The sequence below is a fragment of the Zootoca vivipara genome, chromosome 3 (assembly GCF_963506605.1).
Source record: "Zootoca vivipara chromosome 3, rZooViv1.1, whole genome shotgun sequence".
Lineage (NCBI taxonomy): Eukaryota > Metazoa > Chordata > Lepidosauria > Squamata > Lacertidae > Zootoca > Zootoca vivipara.
The window spans coordinates 65,675,816-65,696,651 of record NC_083278.1 but is presented as its reverse complement, the minus strand read 5'-3'; the positions used below and the strand labels follow the sequence as shown (position 1 = coordinate 65,696,651).

Genomic DNA, 20,836 nt, shown 5'->3' with positions numbered 1-20,836 from the left:
TTCCCCTCACACTGAACACTAATTAAGCATTCCTTGGACACAAATGTTAATCACAGTTAATGCTAACCAGGTTCTCTCTTAATCAAGATTTACTACCCCAGAGGGAAGTGTATTTAATGTTATTAACCACAATTACAATGCAATAACCTAATTTTGGTCAAGACCATTGAGAAAAGGGAGTGGGATGGATGTACTCTGGATAGGGGATCAGCTAGGGAGATGTTCATTTTAATTGTATTGATATTTTATTGTTGGCCAGTGGGGCTTCTTTTTGAGCTGAAAGATAAATGTTTTATTTATTTATAAAGCCCTCAATTTACATAGCAGGAAGCGCAATGAAAATTTGTTTTGCTTCTTTCAAGATTTCCACAGGGGGGGAGTTTGACTCCAAGAGCAGTTGCCTGTAAACGACAATTCAGTCTGATCTACTGCATCATACAGACACTAGTGATGCTCCCATTTGCAATGCATATCCATAGGGATGGTTCTTTTCTAGCCTTAAAGTGCTTAAACTGTGTACTCTGAAGAGTGATACTCCTTGCAAGAATCAATATGCAGAAGCTAATCCTTTGTTTAGTACCTGGTTCTCAATTGCTTTCCTGTTCTTAGGGTCACTAACAATTGAGAGTTGCAGCTCAGCCATCTTTTTCATCTTACTATCCATGTCAATCTTTTGGATAAGGCTTTTGGTCTGATTTTTCAGCAATCTGATTGTATCTTCTTTCCCAAGTTTCTTTGCAAAGAGAGATGCGGAAGCAGAGTGTATTGCTGTAACCCAGTTTTCAAGGTCAGTCTGGCTTGTAGCCTGAAAAAAGAAAAAAGCAAGAAAATTAACTTCATAAACAAAATGCTATAATAGCATCTGGTGGGTTCCAAAACCAACCTCAGTCAAAAATAACAGTGTGGGGCCAGTCTAAGTGGGATCCACTTACCCTCCCCACTTCATTGCACCATGTTGCTTATATGCAACTTTCCCTATCAAAGTCTGCAAATAATAAAAGGTTTCTGCTATGCTAATGTTTCCTTGAACAACTGGCAACTGTAATTACTAGCAATGCTTACTCTTTATCAAAAGAGGAAGAACTCTGTATAAAAGATGACATTCATCACATGATGCTTGGCTACAGGAATAGCAATTACCTAACCCATTATTAGTTTAATATTTTAAAAATATACTGAACTAAAGTTACATTTGAAAGTATGCATGAACCAGGATACACCAAACTGTCATCAAGCACAAAGGGAGGGGAGACAAGACACCGACTTTAATAACTATCCAATGGCAGCTAATGCACTCCCTTCCTAATTTTTTCCAATTGCTTTCTACAATCCATCATGGGCCTCTTCAATCAATATGCTTTTCCTATACAGAGACAAAGCGTTTTCTGTTAAGGAAAAACATACAAATTTGAAGCAGCCCTTGGCTGCATAGAAGTATGCCTGTCCATTATGCATCCCAAAACATAAGAATTGTTGGTCTAACTATATGTTGGTATCCGTCTGTCTTGAGAAGCAACTGGGTGTGCCTGTGGGGGTGAAACCGAACCACTGAAGAATCACAGTACCCATTGTGGCAGCAGAGAGAGGTAACTCATAACTGTTGCCACCTGCATTGTATTTGATGCTTTAGGAGCACTGAAGTGACCTCTCTGGAGCACAATCCAAGGCAGTGTGTATGGAGGTTCTAGGCTGCCTAGACGACAAGACTCCCCCCTCTGGGTCTCACTGCTGTGGTCCAAAAGAAAGCAGAGCATTATGTTTGGCACCAGCTTGCCTGCAGGAGTTGCCAGGAGGCGTACAAGACACCACCCAACCATCTTAGGGACTCCACTATGGATTTGTGTAGGATTTACTTCTTAGTCTTTTCTTCTCCTGAAGATGTCCCACAAGGCAGCAGGTATGGATTTTTAGGTTTAGGTTTAGAGTTCTCCTTCTATTCATTATTTTGCTATCATTATTGTTGTCCTAGATCAGGCATCCCCAAACTTCGGCCCTCCAGATGTTTTGGACCACAAGTCCCATCTTCCCCGACCACTGGTCCTGTTAGCTAGGGATCATGGGAGTTGTAGGCCAAAACATCTGGAGGGCCGCAGTTTGGGGATGCCTGTCCTAGATTAACATCCAAGCAGAGCTAGGGCAGCTTCTGAAAGTTATGTGGATGGTTTGGATAAGAATACATGTTACTCAGTGATGCAACCCAAAAGAGCATCCCTATGTTGATTCTGACCTCTCTACATAATGTCTGTATGAGAATTTATTCCATGCTGGCATTCAGTTATGCGGCGTGGGTTATGTTGTCGTATAAAAGGACATACTGTTATACACACTATAGGAAAAGGGGGATTCAACACTCTGCCTTTCTGGTTGTTCCATCAGCACAAGCATTTTGGATTGCCAGATGGAATCCACATGCTGCTCCAGGAGAGTCTCCTCACACACCTCAAGCCAATTTCAGGGGGTGTACAGGGGGTGTACAGGGGAGATGTGGGGAGGAATGACCTGTTGCACAAGCAGAAGTCATTGTGCAGGGCTTGCACTGACAGGACTCATTAACTGAATCACACTCAGGGATAAAATCTTCAGAGATACTCTTGTGTCTCCAGTAATATCTGTGTTGCATAATGTTTAAGTGAAAACATTAGACAAAAGTTATTTCATTTCAAAAAAAAGAATTCAATAAATGACTGGCTATGATCAACCAATTAAATTGATAAATGAATTATTCCAAAAGGTGTTCTCAAATTAGTTGGGCAGTTTATTTATTTATTTTACAAATGCAGGTTCTTACAAAAGCTATGTGTGACATCTGTCATATAAGAAGAGGCGTTCTTTCTTCCCTCAGGCAAATAGATGGTAGGCCTCTTCTACTAGAAATGTCATCGCATCACCTCTGTACATAATAAAAGCTGTTTTTCAGAACTATGGTTCATATGCATGCTCAAATTTATGCAGATTAACTTAAATAATTTGATTAAATAGCATCCTTTTAATAGACTACGATTTCTTTAATTCGGTAGAAGTCCCTCTACCTTTAGATAGTTAAGATTGCATGCTTCCTGGTCTGCTACTTTATGGTCTGGTGAGTAGAATTCCTAAAGGAAGAAGGTTTATCTAAGATTTCTGGAACACGCAGAAGGAACAGAGACAAAACAACATGATCTAGGATTCTACTCCAAGAGCACTGATTTGAATACAATATGACTTCATTTAATGATAAAACACAAAAACAGAATACCTGGAATAAGTAGACATCGCCGAAAGAGTTGCTAAGACAGAAAACATTCTCCTTCTTGGGGTGTTCTGGACAAGACTGCACTATACTGTCTTCTGCAAACAGGGCATATCGAGGCGAGCTGTTCTGCTCCATGGAATTTCTCCCATAAGTCTCATAAAACAGCAAGGTGCATCCTTTTCAAACGAAAAATGTAAAAATGAAAAGTAGTTCTGGTTTATGTCTTGGATCTTTCTAAACTCATAGCCTCTTAAAATATAATATTAAAATGTTCATATGTGCAGTTGGAATTGGGAGCAACTTTCTACAGGAAGCACCAAACAAGTATGGGCAACGTATTCATCTTCAAACTTCTATACACACACATCTGAGAACTCTGGCCCAAATAGGTCCCCGGATTTATGCAAATAACTGGTTAAAGATGTGAACTATTGTGATTGCTATTATCACACATTTTCTGTCAGAGGCATACATTTTTTTAAAAATCCAGCACTCAAGACTGCTGCAAACTACCAAAGGCCAAACAAAAGAGGTATGTGTTACAACACCTCTGGGAGGCCAACAGAGAGGAGTGTCAGACTTCAAGCATCCCTAAAGTTAAACAGAAGAGTCTTAAAAGTGGTACATCCTGAAATATTAAAAGCTGGAAGGAAACAAGCTTCCAGAGACATGTAAGAAATACAAAGAAGGAGCCTGGTAAACTTATATGGAGGAGGAATTCTATATTTTGGTGCCACCACTAAAAAAATGTCCCGCTTTATATACCTATTAAACAGTTCTCTACAGAAAGCAAGCCTTTTGCATCTGAATTTAATGTTAGGAAAAGTTTATACAGGGGAAGGCCATTCCCCCATATGTATGAAATCCAGAGATACTAGATTTGCTATGGAAAACAGAGGTGGATTTAAGTACTTGCAACTGGTTCGGTCACATGGAGCCTCAGGGACGTGACAACTATGATTTAAAATAGAGTGTGAGAAGTGGGGGTGCCAGATTTTGGAATCACACAAGGCGCAGCTGAAATTTGAGACCGCAAGGTCCACTGCCAGCCCCAAGTTTCATTGACATCATTGGATTTTGCTGCCAGGTAAACGTGTTTATTGTTGAGCTGTAAGATACCAAACAGCAATTGTCAATTCGAAGCAGATGACACCACTGTATTGTTGCTTACACACAATGCGTTCTGTTAAAAATCTAGCAATCCCAAATAATGTCAATTGCTGAAAAGCTATCCAAAACGCACACGTGCTTGAAACACATTTCTTAGCTATCACCATGATTTTATGTTGTCATTTTATGTGGGAACTGCAATATTATAGATGATATTCAACTAAGCCACACTTAAGCAGACCCATTGAAGCTGGTGGACTTAAATCAGTCCATTGACTTCAGTGGGTCTGTTATAGGACTTAATCAGCTACCACCCTTTTATGTTAAGAAATAAAATGACAGCCCCTGTTTCTGCCCACAGATGGGACTAGACAGCCTTCTTGAGGCTGCCCCCACCTCTGCTTCCAGGACCAGATTACAACATATGTGCTACGATCAGAACATGGTTGGAATGTAATATTCCTTGCATGGATAAATTAATTAGGGTGGGCAGATGGTAAAGAAAAACATTCCATATTAAAAGAATGATCTTGATGGCCATTTAAGCACCGCTGAAGTCTCAGGACACCCATCAATTCACTTTTGGCAGGTGACCAGATGGCTGTAATCTTTTCTGTCATTGATAAAACTAAACATAGTTCAAGAGACGGCACAGAAAATAATACCACCTCCACAAATCAGTGGTTTTAGTTTAGTAAGTTAAAAGCACAAACAGAAGCTTCTAGCCATTTATACAGCTAGGAACACTCACTGATATCTGGCCAATTAGATTCCAAGTGCCTGACAAGTTAAATGATCTGAAAGCAAGTAAATTTCTGCCACAACATCTACAAAGCTAGGATGTTTTAGCAGAAGAGGTCATAATGAAGCCCAGAGCAGCAACAGGCGGCAACATCATTCAAGTCAATTGTGACGCTGGACAAACGTTTTGAATATACGCTTTGTCTTGAGGCACACCAAGATGTCAATTGTAGTATGAGAAGTCTCAGGGATGGGAGGCTTATGAATTTACTGAAAGCAAGTCAGATATATACTACTGCTACAAAAATCCAAAAGTCTTTTTTGATTTTACATAGGCTGCCTGATTTATCATTAAAAAGAAATCCAATAAGCACTCTGTACTTAGGCAAAATTACTTGAAAATGAACAGAGATAAAGGTTTAACCTTTCAATTGAACATTAAATTAGATATTTTGACTTATTTGGGGAAAGCCCCAGCTCAGTGGAAAAGCACATGCTTGGCTTGCAGAAGATCCCAGGTTCAACTCCAAGCACCTCCTGCCTAAAAACCTGGAAAGTCAATGCCAGGCGCTGTGAATAATATTTAGCTAGGGGTGCTGCAGGGTTCTGTACTGGGCCCATTGTTGTTCAGTGTCTCTATAAATGACTTGGGTTTAGGAACTGAGGGATGCTCATCAAACTTGTAGAGAACACAAAAGTGGGAGGAGCAGCTAATGCCACAGGAGATAGAATCGGGATTCAAATTGACCTTAACAGATTGGAGAACTGGGCCAAAACAAACAAAACAAATTTCAATAGGTTAAAAAAAAAGTAAAGGTAAAGTACCCCTGGATGGTTAAGTCCAGTCAAAGGCAACTATGGGATGTGGTGCTTTCAGGCGAAGGGAGGGAGACGGCATTTGTCCACAGATAGCTCTCCGGAGCATGTGGCCAGCAGGACTAAACCGCTTCTGATGCAACGGAACACCGTGACAGAAACCAGAGCGCAGGGAAACGCCATTTACCTTCTCACTGTAGCGGTACCTATTTATCTACTTCCACTGGTATGCTTTTTAACTGCTAGGTTAGCAGAAGCTGAGACAGAGTGATGGAAGCTCACCCCGTCGCACAGATTCGAACTGCCAACCTTCTGATTGGCAAGCACATGAGGCTCGGTGGTTTAGACCACAATGCCACCCGCATTTCGTGTTCATTAGGAACAAATGTCAGGTTCTACAGTTAGGCAGGAAGAACCAGCAGTACAAATGTAAGATTGGAGACACCTGGATTATCAGTAGTACATATGAAATGGATCTGGGGTCTTAAGCAGACCCCAAGATTAACATGAGTCAATAGTGTGATGCCAAAGAGAAGAGAGGAAAGAGAAGAGAGCAGCAGCAAATAAAAGCTCATGCTATTCTAGGCTGCATCACCAGAAGTATAGTGTCCAGATCAAGCGAATTCTACAATTCTATGATTTTATACTTAGTAATAAGGCAGATTCCTAGTTTCTCGACCAAAAAAATTGTTTTTCTTCCAGCTTTATTAAAATAAACCAGCATTTCCACTTTTTAGACAATGACAGTGTGCCTAATGTGTTCTAGAACAGGCAAATCTTGTTAAAATGGGGTTTCCTTTCTGACTCCATCCCTTCCTTTACCATAATAACACAGATAAATTACACACACACAAAAACAACACCAACAACACAACAACAGCAACAACACATACACACACACACACACACACACACACACACACACACACACACACAATATTTCTTTGAAGTAGTATGTGCTGAATGACAAACCCTGCAAAAAAAATATGCAGGAAATCACCACCTCTCCAAATTAATTAATCCTGATCCATGCTTTGCAATGCATATAATTTATTCAGCCATTGTCTTTGACATCCATCTACAAAGTATAACTGGTGTTTATTTTGTTCTGCATACACCAACTTCACTGGACGTTGACTGATATAACTGCCTTGTTTGTTTTCTTGTACTTTTGAAAATCAATAAAAATATTTACAAACGCACAGACAAATCATTTGTCAGAATTCAAGCCTTGAAACAGGTGAGGTAACATGGTGCTCTTAGCACATGCAGAGCTACTTTCCTTCAATGCTAAGTAACTATTATCAGCTCTCCTGCCAAACATCTGCATTAGGCAACAAGGCTTATAGGTCAGAAGGGATGAAGTTTAAGTAGGCTTGAATTATAAGAAAATTTTATTTGTTTGGTAATACGCCATAACAGACCTGAATTCCAACACTCACAGTTTAGAAGTCAAACAGCAAGGACATTTATACCTGCCATCTTGCCCAAGCAGGAAATGATTCAACTATAACAATAATTCAACTATAACATGATTTATCACTGACCCACTTTCTCTTTAAGAAGACATTGTTTTTCAAAGTATTGCTTCATGGAACTAAAACTGAATGGAAGTAAAGTTAAAGGACAAAGAGACATTACTATGAGGAGCGAAGAAAACTGGGGAAATATCCAGGAAACATAGATTATTCATGCTCAGACAGCATGCTATGTACTCCAGGTTCTATTAACACAAAACATAGGAGAAAATGTGAGCACCGGCTGAGGGTTAGTGCTTCAGAGCACTACATGTCTGCCGTCTGAACCCTCACACTCCAGCAAAAAGCACACTGACTATCAAAGTACCAGATATGTACAGTTAAGAGTACTAGTACCATAATAACATATGTTCTTAATTATCTCTCCCAATCACACTACAGTAATGCCCTCTCAATTTCCATTCTACGATAGACCCCTTGACATGTGAATCCTATAAAGGAGGCATCATGCAATTACTGTGGCTCCACTTCCAGATGTCCATGTTTTGTCCTGGGCAGCTGCACTGAGGATGCCTATACATGTGCTGCGGTTCATGTGTATTCACATATTGTATTTTTATGCTGTGAACCACCCTGAGATCTGCAGATGAAGAGCGATATATAAATTTAATGAATAATAAAATAAGGATGGTGGGGCCAACCCTGTCGGTGGTGTTTACTCTAAAAGTTTCAGGATGTGAACTGCAGCAGCACACACCCAATGCAGACCAGGGAATAAGCAAAAGAGTAAGAAATATTAACACATATTTAACTAGAACAGACAGAACATATTTGAGTTACAAGAACTGTGAATACTTGCACATGGGATAAATCTTCTGAAATCTTTCAACAAAAAGGTTACAAAGGGGGAACCATAAAACATTCATTATAAATATGCTTTTGATAACTTCTGTCCTAGAACTTGAAAGGCTTTTTAGAAATAAAAAGAATAAAAATAAATTTAAAATGCACTGCCAAATAATGCCACATAATGCAGTCTACACTGGTTAAGAACCATGAGCCATAACTGACCTTTCAGTGTTATCCAGTACTGTTTCCATTTTCTCCGAGTAACCAACTCAAGTTTCTTCTCTTTCTGTAGGGTCACAAGAGGTTTGAAGAAGAGCCACCCAGCTTTGCGGACCACTCCTTGTTCTTTCTCATACAGCAGATCTAGTTGTTCTAAGGAGCCAAGTGACTCGCTGCTCGAGTCCTCTGTTCCTGTGGAGGTGTCTGTGTTTTCATTGTTGGTCTTGCTCAGGTCAAGCTCCCGCATGAAGTTCTCATAAATGTTCTGTCTCAGGACATCACTGCTGATTGCATTAGCAGACTCACTTCTCTGTGGGAAGAAATGGCCAGAGCCAGCAGACCACAGAGAACCAGAGAAATGTGGGGGAGCAAGAGTGTCTGGAGAAAGACTTTCAATTCCGTTGTCAAAGTATTCACCTGAATCTTTGCACTTTGTTTCCTGTGGATAAAGTGGTAAAGTTCGTAAATCAGCAGAGCCCTGGCCACCCCTTAAACATTAGCACTTGCTGACTCTAAGGTCTTATATGAAATCTATAGCACAGCAGCAACTGCTGTGATGTCTGTGGCACAGAGTCTGATGCCAGTAGGCATCAGAAGCAGCCCCGAGGACTACAAATCCACCCACTTCTTTTAGCTTTGACAAAGGCAGGGTATGTTTATTACAGTTGTACCTTGGAAGTTGAATGGAATCTGCTCCAGAAGTCTGTTCAACTTCCAAAACGTTCAGAAACCTAAGTGCAACTTCTGATTGGCTGCAGCAAGCTCCTGCAGCCAACCGGAAGCCCTGTCGGACATTTGGCTTCCAAAAATAGTTCACAAACAGGAACAGTCACTTCTGGGTTTGCGGCATTTGGGAGCCAAAACGTTCGAGAACTAAGCTGTTCGAAAACCAAGGTATGACTGTATTGGTATTATTAGAATTGTACTAAAATGTTCTGACTAATTCAAAACATTCACTATTTTATACGGAATAATTTTGAACGGTTCCCCAGAACACCTCATATAGGGTTCTTAGGCAGTCTCCCACCCAGGCAGCTTACAGGGCCAGATCTGCTTTGTTTTGGTAGAAGAACTGCATTCCATTCATTATTTGGACCCATTTCTGTACAGAGGTCTACAGGATAGCAGGTATATATGCTGTTTTCCTAACTCTTAAGGGCCATTCTCTGACAATTAAACACTGCACCAGCCAGTGTGCACCATTCAACCATGAAATACCTTGCCAGACTGTGAGCCACAGTCACAAGCTGCCAAACTTCTGACACTGGGCCTTCTCCTAAAGTGGAACTGTATGTGCAGCGTCATATGCAGCTATTGATGCTGAGAGGTCCAGCCTCCAGCCGGGAAAAAGCTAAGCTGCCTCTGCCTTCCCTCTGACCCAATGTAAGTTTCTGGGGAGCCTCGGGACAGAGGAAGGGGAAGGACGAGGTGGAGGTACTTCTTGAGTGCCTGGAAGCTCTGCAAGCATTTGAGCTGAGGGACATACATGTATCCCCATCAAGAATCAATTTCAGTACTAAGGCAACAGAAGACAAGTATGCCCAATCCTCCACAGAAGTCCACCCTAGTTTTTGCCCACCTTTTGTTCTTGCAATTCTCTTTTCATAAAGTGTGTAGGGTGTGTGTGTGTGGAGAATATAAATGAAGAGGAGAAGACCAGAAAAATGAGCGAGAAACAGACAAGCACTCTGAGGCAGAGAAGCAGCGGAGAGAATCAGAAAAGCATGTACAAAAAAAAATAAAAGGGAATTTTGAAAAAAGACACTGCCAGCTCCCATTCAGCCAATCAGAGGGCTGAGGTGAGGTGGCGGAGTAGGACTGACACAGCAACAGAGATGGATTTGGCAATGAAATTTGCACTCTGAATAGGGAAAATGTTGGCAGTTGTTTGTTTATAATTTAAAAGGGCAAAATACCACAGCTTCTCTTTGCTAGAGACTACACCTCAATTCTGATTGCCAGAATTAAATTCATGGTCACCATGACAAATGTGGTGACTATATTTGTGGACTCCTGTTTGGGAAGGTGCCTAACTGTGCCATTATTTCCAAGGCTGGCATATACCATTAACTCTACCTTCATCTTTAATATATAGGACAAGTATTTTTTTGAAGCACAAACTTTTGGAACATTATGTTAGTTTGCTGTTTCTGAAAGTCTAATGATCCATCAGAGCAAAGTTGTATGTTACCCATTTGCACAAGCTGTGACTATGTGAAGGAATTTTTATAAGATGGGCAGAGCAGTCAACTGTTTAGAGCCGAATACTTGACATATGATTTTTATTTTAATTTGGCAGCACTCATTTTCAAGATCTTCTGCTTATATGTATGCTAGTCTGTCTGGAGATCATTACAGAATTGTAGTTTATAGGGCCTGATAGCAGAAGGTAATAATTACCATCAACTCCCACAGAGCTCTAGGAGAATCTTCCCAAATAAATATCTTTGTACATAAATATCTTTCTCAATAGTGTTTGAGAATCAGTTCTGCTGGGTGGAGTATCCCTGCATGACACTATTACTGAAATGCTTAAAATAGAACATGTGCATGTGTAGAGTAAGTCATAAGCGAACACAATTACTTAATAATATTAAGTACTGAAAGAGCTATCCAAGGCAGCTGTTCACCATGCCATCAGAAGAGCCTCCCAAATGTTTTACATTGTTTTCTCCACTGATGCTTACATAGCCTTTATTAAAGGATTTGCTTTGAACTTTAAAAAGAAATTAAGGACAGAACAAATAGAATCAGTCTTAACAGGGTGCTTCCGATCATCACATCCATAGCTGCCAAGTTATCCCTTTTTTTAAGGGATTTTCCCTTACGCTGAATAGGCTTCCTCGCGAGAAAAGGGAAAACTTGGCAGCTATGATCACATCACAAGCACTGAATGGCATGCAACACTGCCCACTCCTTAAACCAGGAGTAGTCAACCTTTTTATACCTACCGCCCACTAATGCATCTTTCTTGATGGTAAAATTTCCTTACCGCCCACCAGTGCTTGATGGAAGGATTCAGCTTGTGCCATAGAACCCCCTACCGCCCACCTAGAATCCTGAAAACCCACTAGTGGGTGGTAGGGACCAGGTTGACAACCCCTGCCTTAAACGGTCACTCATCAAAAAAGCTGTGTCACGCTTTGGACCGGATGAGTCCCCACCTCCCACATGCAGCCACACCAATGCAGTACACCCACAGCTGCAGCTGTCATTAGAAAGGTCATTCTTCCCATGAAAAAGCCATTGCGATCAGAATGTTTATTCAGAGGTCCAAGGAGAATATCCAGCCCTGACATACACTAATCTTGGACCTTTTTATTCTTCATAGATTACACCCATCATACCCATGTTGTACACCAACGCTAATGGGTTTTAAAATGTGGACTTTCTAAAATGCCAACAATGATGTACAGTAAAATGTGCTAGTTGGGTTTCAGTTTATGCAAGAGAACATGCACATAAACTTCCAATACCTGCACACAACCCTCCTCTCTCTTGGACCTTTCTGTTGCTATAAAACCATCCTGCATGATACCTCAGCCAAGCGGTTTGCTGAAACAGTGCAGGAAAGGAGAGAGGTGGGCACCACCCTGTGCAGAAGCTGCAGCTGGTACAATGCAGTGGCTCGACTGGGGTAGGATAAATACTTAACATTTATGAAATCCTTGTTTTTTTTTCTGAACACTCAAGCTGGCTAGAATTTTGTGCATGTGTGCATCAGCAATCTTGCAGATATCCTGCAAGTCTTAAGGTTATTTTACACCCTAAAAATGTCTAACTGCAAAGCAACATTGCATATTTTTATTTATTTTTAAAAATGCCTGAGTCCAGTGGTCTGTTTTCCCAACCATTCAGTAATTTTCAGACCACTGAATTGGAGCAGTTAGTTATTTTGAAGAGAAAATGCTATCATTTACACCCACACACACTTCTGAACAAAAAGACTTGGCAACAAACCAAGTTGTCATATACATTAATGGGAAGGGGCTAAGATTTGTACTTTTTTTGGGGGGGGGGAATTGGCTGAAACTCCACATACCTGTAGTTTCCTCTTCTTTCTTGACAGGCTTCCTGTCCAATCACTGATTCTGCGCATACGGCTTTTCAGTGTTTCCTTCTTTGCTGCCTCTTCCTTAAGGGTTGTAGATTTTCTGCAGGGCAGAGTATAGGAAGAGTACTGAGGAGGTCTCCTGTCCTCTACCTTAGAAGGAACGTCTATGGCTGAGGTAAATGAAACACGGTTGCTTAAACCAGCATGATGAGCATTGATATAATCTGCAGAGAGCCCAATATCAGAGGTTTGGGAGCTTCTTAGATTTGAATCCCTATATAAATCACGGAGGGAAGAGAGAGACGAACTTTGGTTCAATGGTTTTTTGCAGTCATTCTGGGGAAATTCAACTTGGATACTTGCATCGAGGGTACTCCTGGACAAGTATGAGCCATCCAGTTCATTCATGTCTCCATTATTTCCCCACGGAGCATCATACCATGAAGACTCCGAGCTAATAGAGCTCCCTTTACTGGATCTAAGCCTTGAATCAGTGGCTGACAGACGGTGACTTCCAACATAGTCTGTGCCAGAAGTTTCCTTCCCTTCAAGCACATTGTTCTTTTCAGACTCTAAAGTAGGTGAGTACCGCAAGAGTTGAACTGGTCCACTGGAATCCTCTCTGGAGACTGTGCTGTTGTTGCTGCTGCTGTTGTGAAATTCAACCCTCAAACACCCATCCAACTTTCCCAGTGTCTTAATGAGGACTTTTGGACTCATTCTGTCATCCGATGGTGGGCTTTCTTTCTTCCCATAGCAATTTAAGAAATGCCCATTACATTCCCTGGAAGCGACATGGTTGCTGGAAGCTTCAAAGTCAATGTAGTGCGATTTCTCAGGCAAAACTGCATTATTGCTCCCATGACTGTAGCTTCCCAAGTTGTGCGTCCTATGTTTGGCATGGCTGCTACCCTTTGAAACTTTCACTACTGTGTCACCAAGTCTAGAGGAATAAGGCTGAGAACTCTTGAAATGAGAAAGGCAACTTCTGGTTATTGCTCGAGATTTGTAGTTTGTGCCGCTGGTGCTGTGATTCCATCCCTGAGTGGAAGAGGACTTCTCATCTTTAGCATGGATGCTGCGAATTTTCAGAGAACAAGGCTTTTGCTTGGCACTGGGTGTAGAATTAGTATGGTTTTTTGTTCCCTGAAGGCTGTACTGGCTTTCTGAATTCCCCATTTTTCACTAAATCAAGAGAGTATGAACAGCTGTGGTTATTAAAACACTCTAACAAAATAAACTTTCAGTCTTACTTTTAAACTTCTAAAAATATTTGCTTATAAGAAAATTCCACTAATCTGGATTTTTTTTCTGGGGACAAAACAAGGGATGTTGTGTTGTTGTTGTTTGCACATTTAGTTTGCATAGGAATTATCCTGGAAGGTACCTTAAAATTATTATCATCATTATTAATTTATTAACCACCTTCTAAAATACCATCCCAAGGTAATTTGCATATAAATAAAACAGTTAAAAACACAATAACAATAGCAAATACATTTAAAACAAGATAAAAACCCTAACAAGTGTACATTCATGGTAAAGACCCAGCTTTACCATGCTTTTCTAGCTTTTCCAGCTAGAAAAGCTTGTTGGAACAAAAATGTCTTCAACTGTTTCCAGAAAGTACAGATAGTTCAAATGTAACTTAAAGGTTGTGCTACACCCATGTCAGGGCTTTAATTTATAGATTCTCAGCAAACCAAGGTTTAGATCTGCTGGGCTGCTTTCATTTTTCATTCCGCTCATCACTTCCTGGTTCAAAATGAAAACATTTGTATCAGACAAACCTGAAGAATCACTCAAATGTAGATGGAATAACCAGTCTGTGTCCTTGGCATTATCTTGATAGCTGGTCACCAAGCTTCCCACATAATTCCACATGAATCCCTGTAAAACAAGTGGTTGGGTAATGTCTCAGTCAAGTTAATACACACATCTTCATATTGTATTTAATGTTTTATATAATGCTTTTTTAGACACCATTGACTTAGCAGTAATTACGGTATTTCAAATGACTTAACCATGCTAACACAAAAACCATGGCTTGTGCTCATGTGTTCCCTCTATGCTCATATTCCTTCCCTTAATTTCAGGGTCTCAGCAAATCAATTTGCAGCTTCAGTGGAGCCAGATAAACTATGGTTAGTGCAAACTTGCCCACATCCAAGGATTACAAACCATGGTCTAAAGTGGGTTTGTGGGCAAACTACATCTGCCTAAAATTTTGAGTTTACTTGGACACATTCATATACTGCCAAACCATGCTTGGCATTACATCTGAACCAGGCCCAAGTATCCCAAGGCAGAATATTACAATTAAAATTACCATCAAGTGAGATGCTGTAATATGATTCAAAGTTTTATGTTTAATAGCTGGATCTCAAATTATAGTTTGATAAATCTCTGTGGGGCTTTTGTAGTTCTCAATTCACAATCCTGTCTGAATTCCAGCTGTGACCCAGAGGTAAAAGGCCACTGGGTAATTCACTCATCCTACCAGCTGGCAAACTCTGTTTGTATTTTAAAGTTGATCTACCAGAAAAGTAACAACAACAAAAGGAAAGCACTAGGCGTTGCACACACCAAGGGACAAAAGCAGCTTTTGAGAAACCGAGTCTAATAGAAACTTATTCAGAGAGCATACAGAAAGCTGAATTTCAAAGCAAATAGAACAGCATCGTAGAACGTTGCAAGGAGGTTTGTATTTCTAAAGCACACAAGAGGCTTATTTCTTTTTATAACTTTCAGCTATCTGATGTACATTCTAGAATCTATGTTTGTAGAGCCCTAAGTATTTTAAGAATATGTGCCCTAAAGGTGAATAGATTTACGCTTTCTAAAAAACAAAGCAGACATTTTATTGTAATGTTTGTCAAACTTACAAAAAAAATTTACACAAACTTGTTGTTCAAACAGATAAATCACTAATCTACAGGTTAATGAAGCCTTACTATAGCACTGACACAAAGAAGCCACATTGGAAGCTTAGCAAACAAATGGCAATGATTTTCCAGATTATATCCTGCATTATCAATGTATACAAAGTCATGAACATTTTCACTAATAGAAAATTAGCTGTACAACTCTGATACAAAGTGCTGTGACTCAATCTTATTACACCAACACAAAATACCTTAAAAACATATTTATGACACCCCCTCCTTTGTAAGTAGTAATTGCTTCAATATATAAATGTCACCAACATAAAGCACATTTCGGGTAACAGGCACAACACAATGGTAAGATACAGACAAAACAACAGTGATGATTGGAAGGAAAACACCACATAAATTTCGCATGCCCCTTGTTACTGTGTAAATGGAAATCTCCAGGGGACTACTGACCAATGAAACACAGAGGAGTCACCAATGAGAGCATTTATATTCAGAACCTAAGTTACAAGAACATAAACTACATACACAAGGCAACTTTCAGAAGCCTATTTCTATTTATAAGAGGACATGAAGCCCAATTTGTCTGAAGAATCAGTCAAAGACCATCTGGTCTCTACCATGATTGTGCACTCACAGAATAATCCTTTTTAACAGAGCAAGTGGAAAGCAAGCTGCTGTTATAGACCTCAGTATAAAAGCATCAATTCTTCAGACTTAAGCCACTGATACAACCTCCATTGTACACCAATACAATGAAGATGGTTAATAAATACGTCTATCAAAGGCAGGTATGCAAAATGAGCTGACACTCAGGACAATGAACAGTTAAGGCTACAAGCACTGCATGGAGCACTATTTCTTATCACGTAAGGCAACTTCCTAACAGCAGAAAGCAAACACAAGAGATTGCCAGCACTTAAAACTACACTGGTACCACGGGTTAATAACTTAATTCATTCTGGAGGTCTGTTCTTAATCTGAAACTTTTCTTAACCTGAGGTACCACTTTAGCTAATGGGGCCTCCCACTGCTGCCACACCGCCGCTGAGCGGTTTCTGTTCTCATCCTGAAGCAAAGTTCTTAACCCGAGGTACTATTTCTGGGTTAGCGGAGTCTGTAACCTGAAGCATCTGTAACCCGAGGTACCACTGTATGTGTTTCAGTCCTGGTTACACTTGGTAATAAACTCATGTTCAGTTATAACTTGTTCACTTTATTCATATGCTAGGCTGTCTCACTGCAAGATTATACCATGGCTAGATTTGCCACAGAGGCATTCCTTTATCTCTATCTTATAACGAGTTGGACCATTCGTCCATTTAGCTTAGTACTACCTAAACTAACAAATATGAGATCAGAAGTTTTCATTTCCATTTTAGATTAACCATGGTTCAGTGTGTCATCCAAAATCTAAACTGTGGTTAATCTTAATTATGGTTAAATTGAAATAATCTAGATTCATAATCTTGGCTTGAAGTTGGCTACCGGTAGTTTCAACACACTATAGTTAAGGCTGAATTTATTTTGTTTGAGTTTGAACAATGCACCAAGCTATGGATAATCTAAAATAGAAATGAAATCTCCTGAATACCTCCCTGCAACACAGCTGGAGGGTGGGCACCATAAGCTAAGGCTTGCTGAGGCTCATTCTTGTGGTTCTTAGGTCCTAGTAAAGTCAGTGAATTCTGTTTATTGTCACCAGTTCTTTATCCCAGACACAACCCAGTAACCATCCAGTTGATGGTCATTTCAAGGGTTCTGCCACACAGCAGATTCAGCTTTATTTGGGGGGATGCCCCAGGTATGATCATTCAAAGCACCTGAATATTCACAAACAATTGGTTTCTTTTTTTGTTAGCCAACAAGTCTTCACAACTATCATGTAACATCACATAATTCAAACAAATGGATTCAAGGTCTAGGGGACTTTGACATCATACAAATGGATCATGTTTAGAATAAATAACAAAGTGGAAAAGTGTAACCAGACCTTGAATTTTATAATTCATAGGGGGGGGGGGAATGACAGCAGAAATGTAAGGGGAGGCTATTTTATAAGAAAACTATAGTGCCCCCCCCACTCAAAAAAAAGGTTGCTGGCTTCTTAAAGGCCAATGGCCATAGAGTTTATTTCAGTCAATGGGTTTTTCCGCGGTGAGACAAACACATCCACCTATTCCTCCTGCAAACTTAATGTTATTTTACTGCACTGCTATGGTGTAAAATAAAATGGCATAAACCTAGCTATTGCAAATCAGTAGAGTGCGGCAGCCAAAATGATCATGAGGCTAGAACAACTCCTCCGTGAGGAAAGGCTGCAATATTTGAAGTGTTTTAGTTTAGAAATAGGCAAGTAAGGCAGGACATGATAAGGATGTATAAAGTTATTCACCTTTTTTTATTTGTAAGCCACCATGAAAAAAGGAAGGGTATAAATAAATATGTGATGATAATACTAATAGTAATAATTGTGGGGAAAGTAGATAGAGAGAGGTTTTTCTCTCTTTCATAATACTAGAACCCCGAGTTAACCAATAAAGCTGAATGTGGAAAGTTTCAGGACAGCCAAAAAAAGTTCTTTCCGCACTTAAATTCCCTACCACAAGATAAACGGATGGCCACCAACTTGGGTGGCTTTAAAAGGGAGTTAAAACAGATTGGTGGAGGATATGGCTGTCAATGGCTACTGGCCATGATGGATGTGCAAAACCTCCAGTATCAGAGGTGGTATTCTTATTATTACCCACATTTAGTCCACAGTCCCTGGGTGGGTTACAACAATCTAAAATTCAGGAGTAAAATAGTTAAAACAAATCTCAGCCACAGAAATAGGGTGAGTCTTGAATGCCAACTGGTGGGGATCACAAGCAGGAAGGGTACTATTGTGCCCATGTCCTGCTTGCAAGCTTCCCATAAGCATCTGGTTGGCCATTGTGAGAACTGATGCTGGACTAGATGGGCTCTTCCTTATGTTCACAACAGCTTTTCTATCATCACAATCCTATGTCAATAACTCAGGCACACGTATGATCATGATGTTTGCATTAGCAGGATATTCAATAGGAAATTATGTTTTGGGTAGCCACACAAGGATATGTACCTAGTATATCTCCTTGTCAAGTTGAACACTTTGTATTAAAAGTAAAACTGCAAATGTAAGAGGACAAAACCACTTAGATGATAATTACATTCATGCACCTTTTGCCAAGGCCACACGTGAATTTTTACTATATCAAGCAACTGAGTGGGGATGTGTGCATAACCGTTAGTTTCCAGCTCTTTCACAGAAGACTTCCTGGCATAACTTCCTGCATTTTTGAAAACCAGGCATCATCGTCACATGTTATTGCAAACTAAAAACAGAGCTTTTGATTTCTACAATCTTACCAATACTCCTATGCATGCATGCACACACACACGCACACATGCGCGCGCACACACACACCAAACTAATGCTACTACTGGTATGATATTCTTGGCAGATTTACTATTTTAAATTATATACCAAGAAACTCAAGGAATGAGCAGCCACACAAATACAAATGATTATGATTTTTATAGTCCTATTTAGTCTTAAAGGGTTCACTTACTCCAATTGGAAGCATAATTTATGTATTCTAGCTGTAATGCCACTTTGACACCATTATAGAATGGTCTCTCGCCAAATTTGAAACCAAAGAATCTACATACGTTCCAGAAAGAAAGAAAGAAAGAAAGAAAGAAAGAAAGAAAGAAAGAAAGAAAGAAAGAAAAGAAAGAAAAGAAAGGCACATTGCAGAGTGCAATTGTAGACACTTCTTGTACACGTGTTCTATTTTGAAGATTAAATGTGGACTACTTTATTTTAGTACATATGCAAAATCACATCCTTATCTTCCAGGTTAATTATTCCTTAATAGCAATGACCTTCTGATTCTGTAGTCACAGTAAGTAACACAAATTCAAATCACCACTCCTTGCACTACTTTAAGATAAGACTAAAATCATGTGGAATCAACTTTACTATGCAGTCTTCCTGGAAATGCTCCTCTGGGTATACTCAAGGTTCAGCATGATTACTCAAATGACATGCAGCTGTTGCCTACTGTCTCCACTGCACCATCTCAATTTGGGATGTAGAAAAGGATATAATGGAAATGACACACCGGTGCATTACACTTTGTGGTCAGCCATCAGTTCCAATGTAGGTTTGTCAAATTAGCACATACCAACAGTACTAATTGCAAACAAGTAAGTCATTGCATTTTGGAATTAGAAGGAAGTTATCGCATGAATACAAATTAGTCTATAGGTCTGAACATTAATAGTGCACAAGATCCGATCTAATAAAAAGAAAGTGAAGACCTCAATCATGCCTTATAATGTCACTGGGGTCAATAGAGTGATGCAGTGGATAGACTGTTGGATTTGGATGTGGGAAACTGAGCCTCAAATCCCTATACATCTGGTATCCTGATAAAGGTACCTACTACCTTAGTTTATTCCATAATAGATGGATTAAGTATGCTATACAGCAGAGTGTGCTGTAGAAATGATAATAGTGTGAGGCAATCCCAACTATAAAGATCCACTTCCCTCTAAAAGTGCAAAACCCATCCAACTATGGCATTAAGGTATCCACTGACACTGCTTCCATTATGCCTGTGTGCACACTGAGTTTTTGTGCATTTTCATTCTAGTCTTACCATACAGCTACACAGCCACCATCCGCGGCAAAGTCCTGAATCATGGTTCCCACTCATGCCCAATGAACATCCTCCAATTGCCTTGGGTAGTTGGACAGAGACCAACTTGCCCCAACAGTAAACTCTACCAACATAGAGGGCTACATTTAGGACTAGAAACAAAAGTACCTACTCCTTCAGGCTCTTTTCATGTACTGGTTTTCTGCTAGAAATCACCACCTCACCTTCCTTTTAGCTGAATTAAATGGTCACAGGCTCATTTGACATACTGCAGCTCCTAGTCACAGACTCTCTCCTTTCCCTACCTAGGGTGCTTAAGTATTTCTGGCCACATCCTTTCCCAGCCCATCAACTACTTTCTCTGCCAAAGCCAATGCTTTTGCCTGACACTTCAGTGGTGTCACTCATTGCTGCATCACTGCTGATGTGGCCTTGAATGCCAGTGCTGGCCCAGAGCAGCCACTGAACTGAGATAAACCACTGGTGCTCTTATTGCTGCATGAAGTCCTTCTTGATTTCACACAAAAAGCTTACTCTGGGAACATTCAGAGCTATCCTGTAACTAATAAACGAGTTTTAAATAAAGCTGGAACAAAATGCCAAATGCCACTAAGCCAATTATTTCAAAGTAACTGGCTTAGAATAGGATGCCAGTTACACCAAGGAAGGCATATCAACTTAGCAATTCCCTTCTAGTGGAAATAATGATCAGCACTCTTAATAAAGACACTTCCTCTTTTCGAGTAGCATTTTTC

General features: G+C 40.1%; 1 protein-coding gene across 4 annotated transcripts in view; it reads right to left on the bottom strand.

The window, feature by feature from the left end:
- Window positions 1-20,836, bottom strand: part of TIAM2 (TIAM Rac1 associated GEF 2) — a 131,856-nt gene that overhangs the window by 66,837 nt on the left and 44,183 nt on the right. For all 4 annotated transcript variants that reach the window (XM_060272772.1, XM_060272770.1, XM_060272773.1 and 1 more), the window contains 5 exons: window positions 14,290-14,389; window positions 12,488-13,684; window positions 8,449-8,884; window positions 3,236-3,408; window positions 581-805 (listed from right to left, as the gene is read on the bottom strand). In XM_060272772.1, coding sequence (XP_060128755.1) covers window positions 581-805; window positions 3,236-3,408; window positions 8,449-8,884; window positions 12,488-13,678 — 2,025 coding nt within the window. In that variant the 5' untranslated portion in view covers window positions 13,679-13,684; window positions 14,290-14,389. The remainder of the gene's footprint in view (window positions 1-580; window positions 806-3,235; window positions 3,409-8,448; window positions 8,885-12,487; window positions 13,685-14,289; window positions 14,390-20,836) is intronic.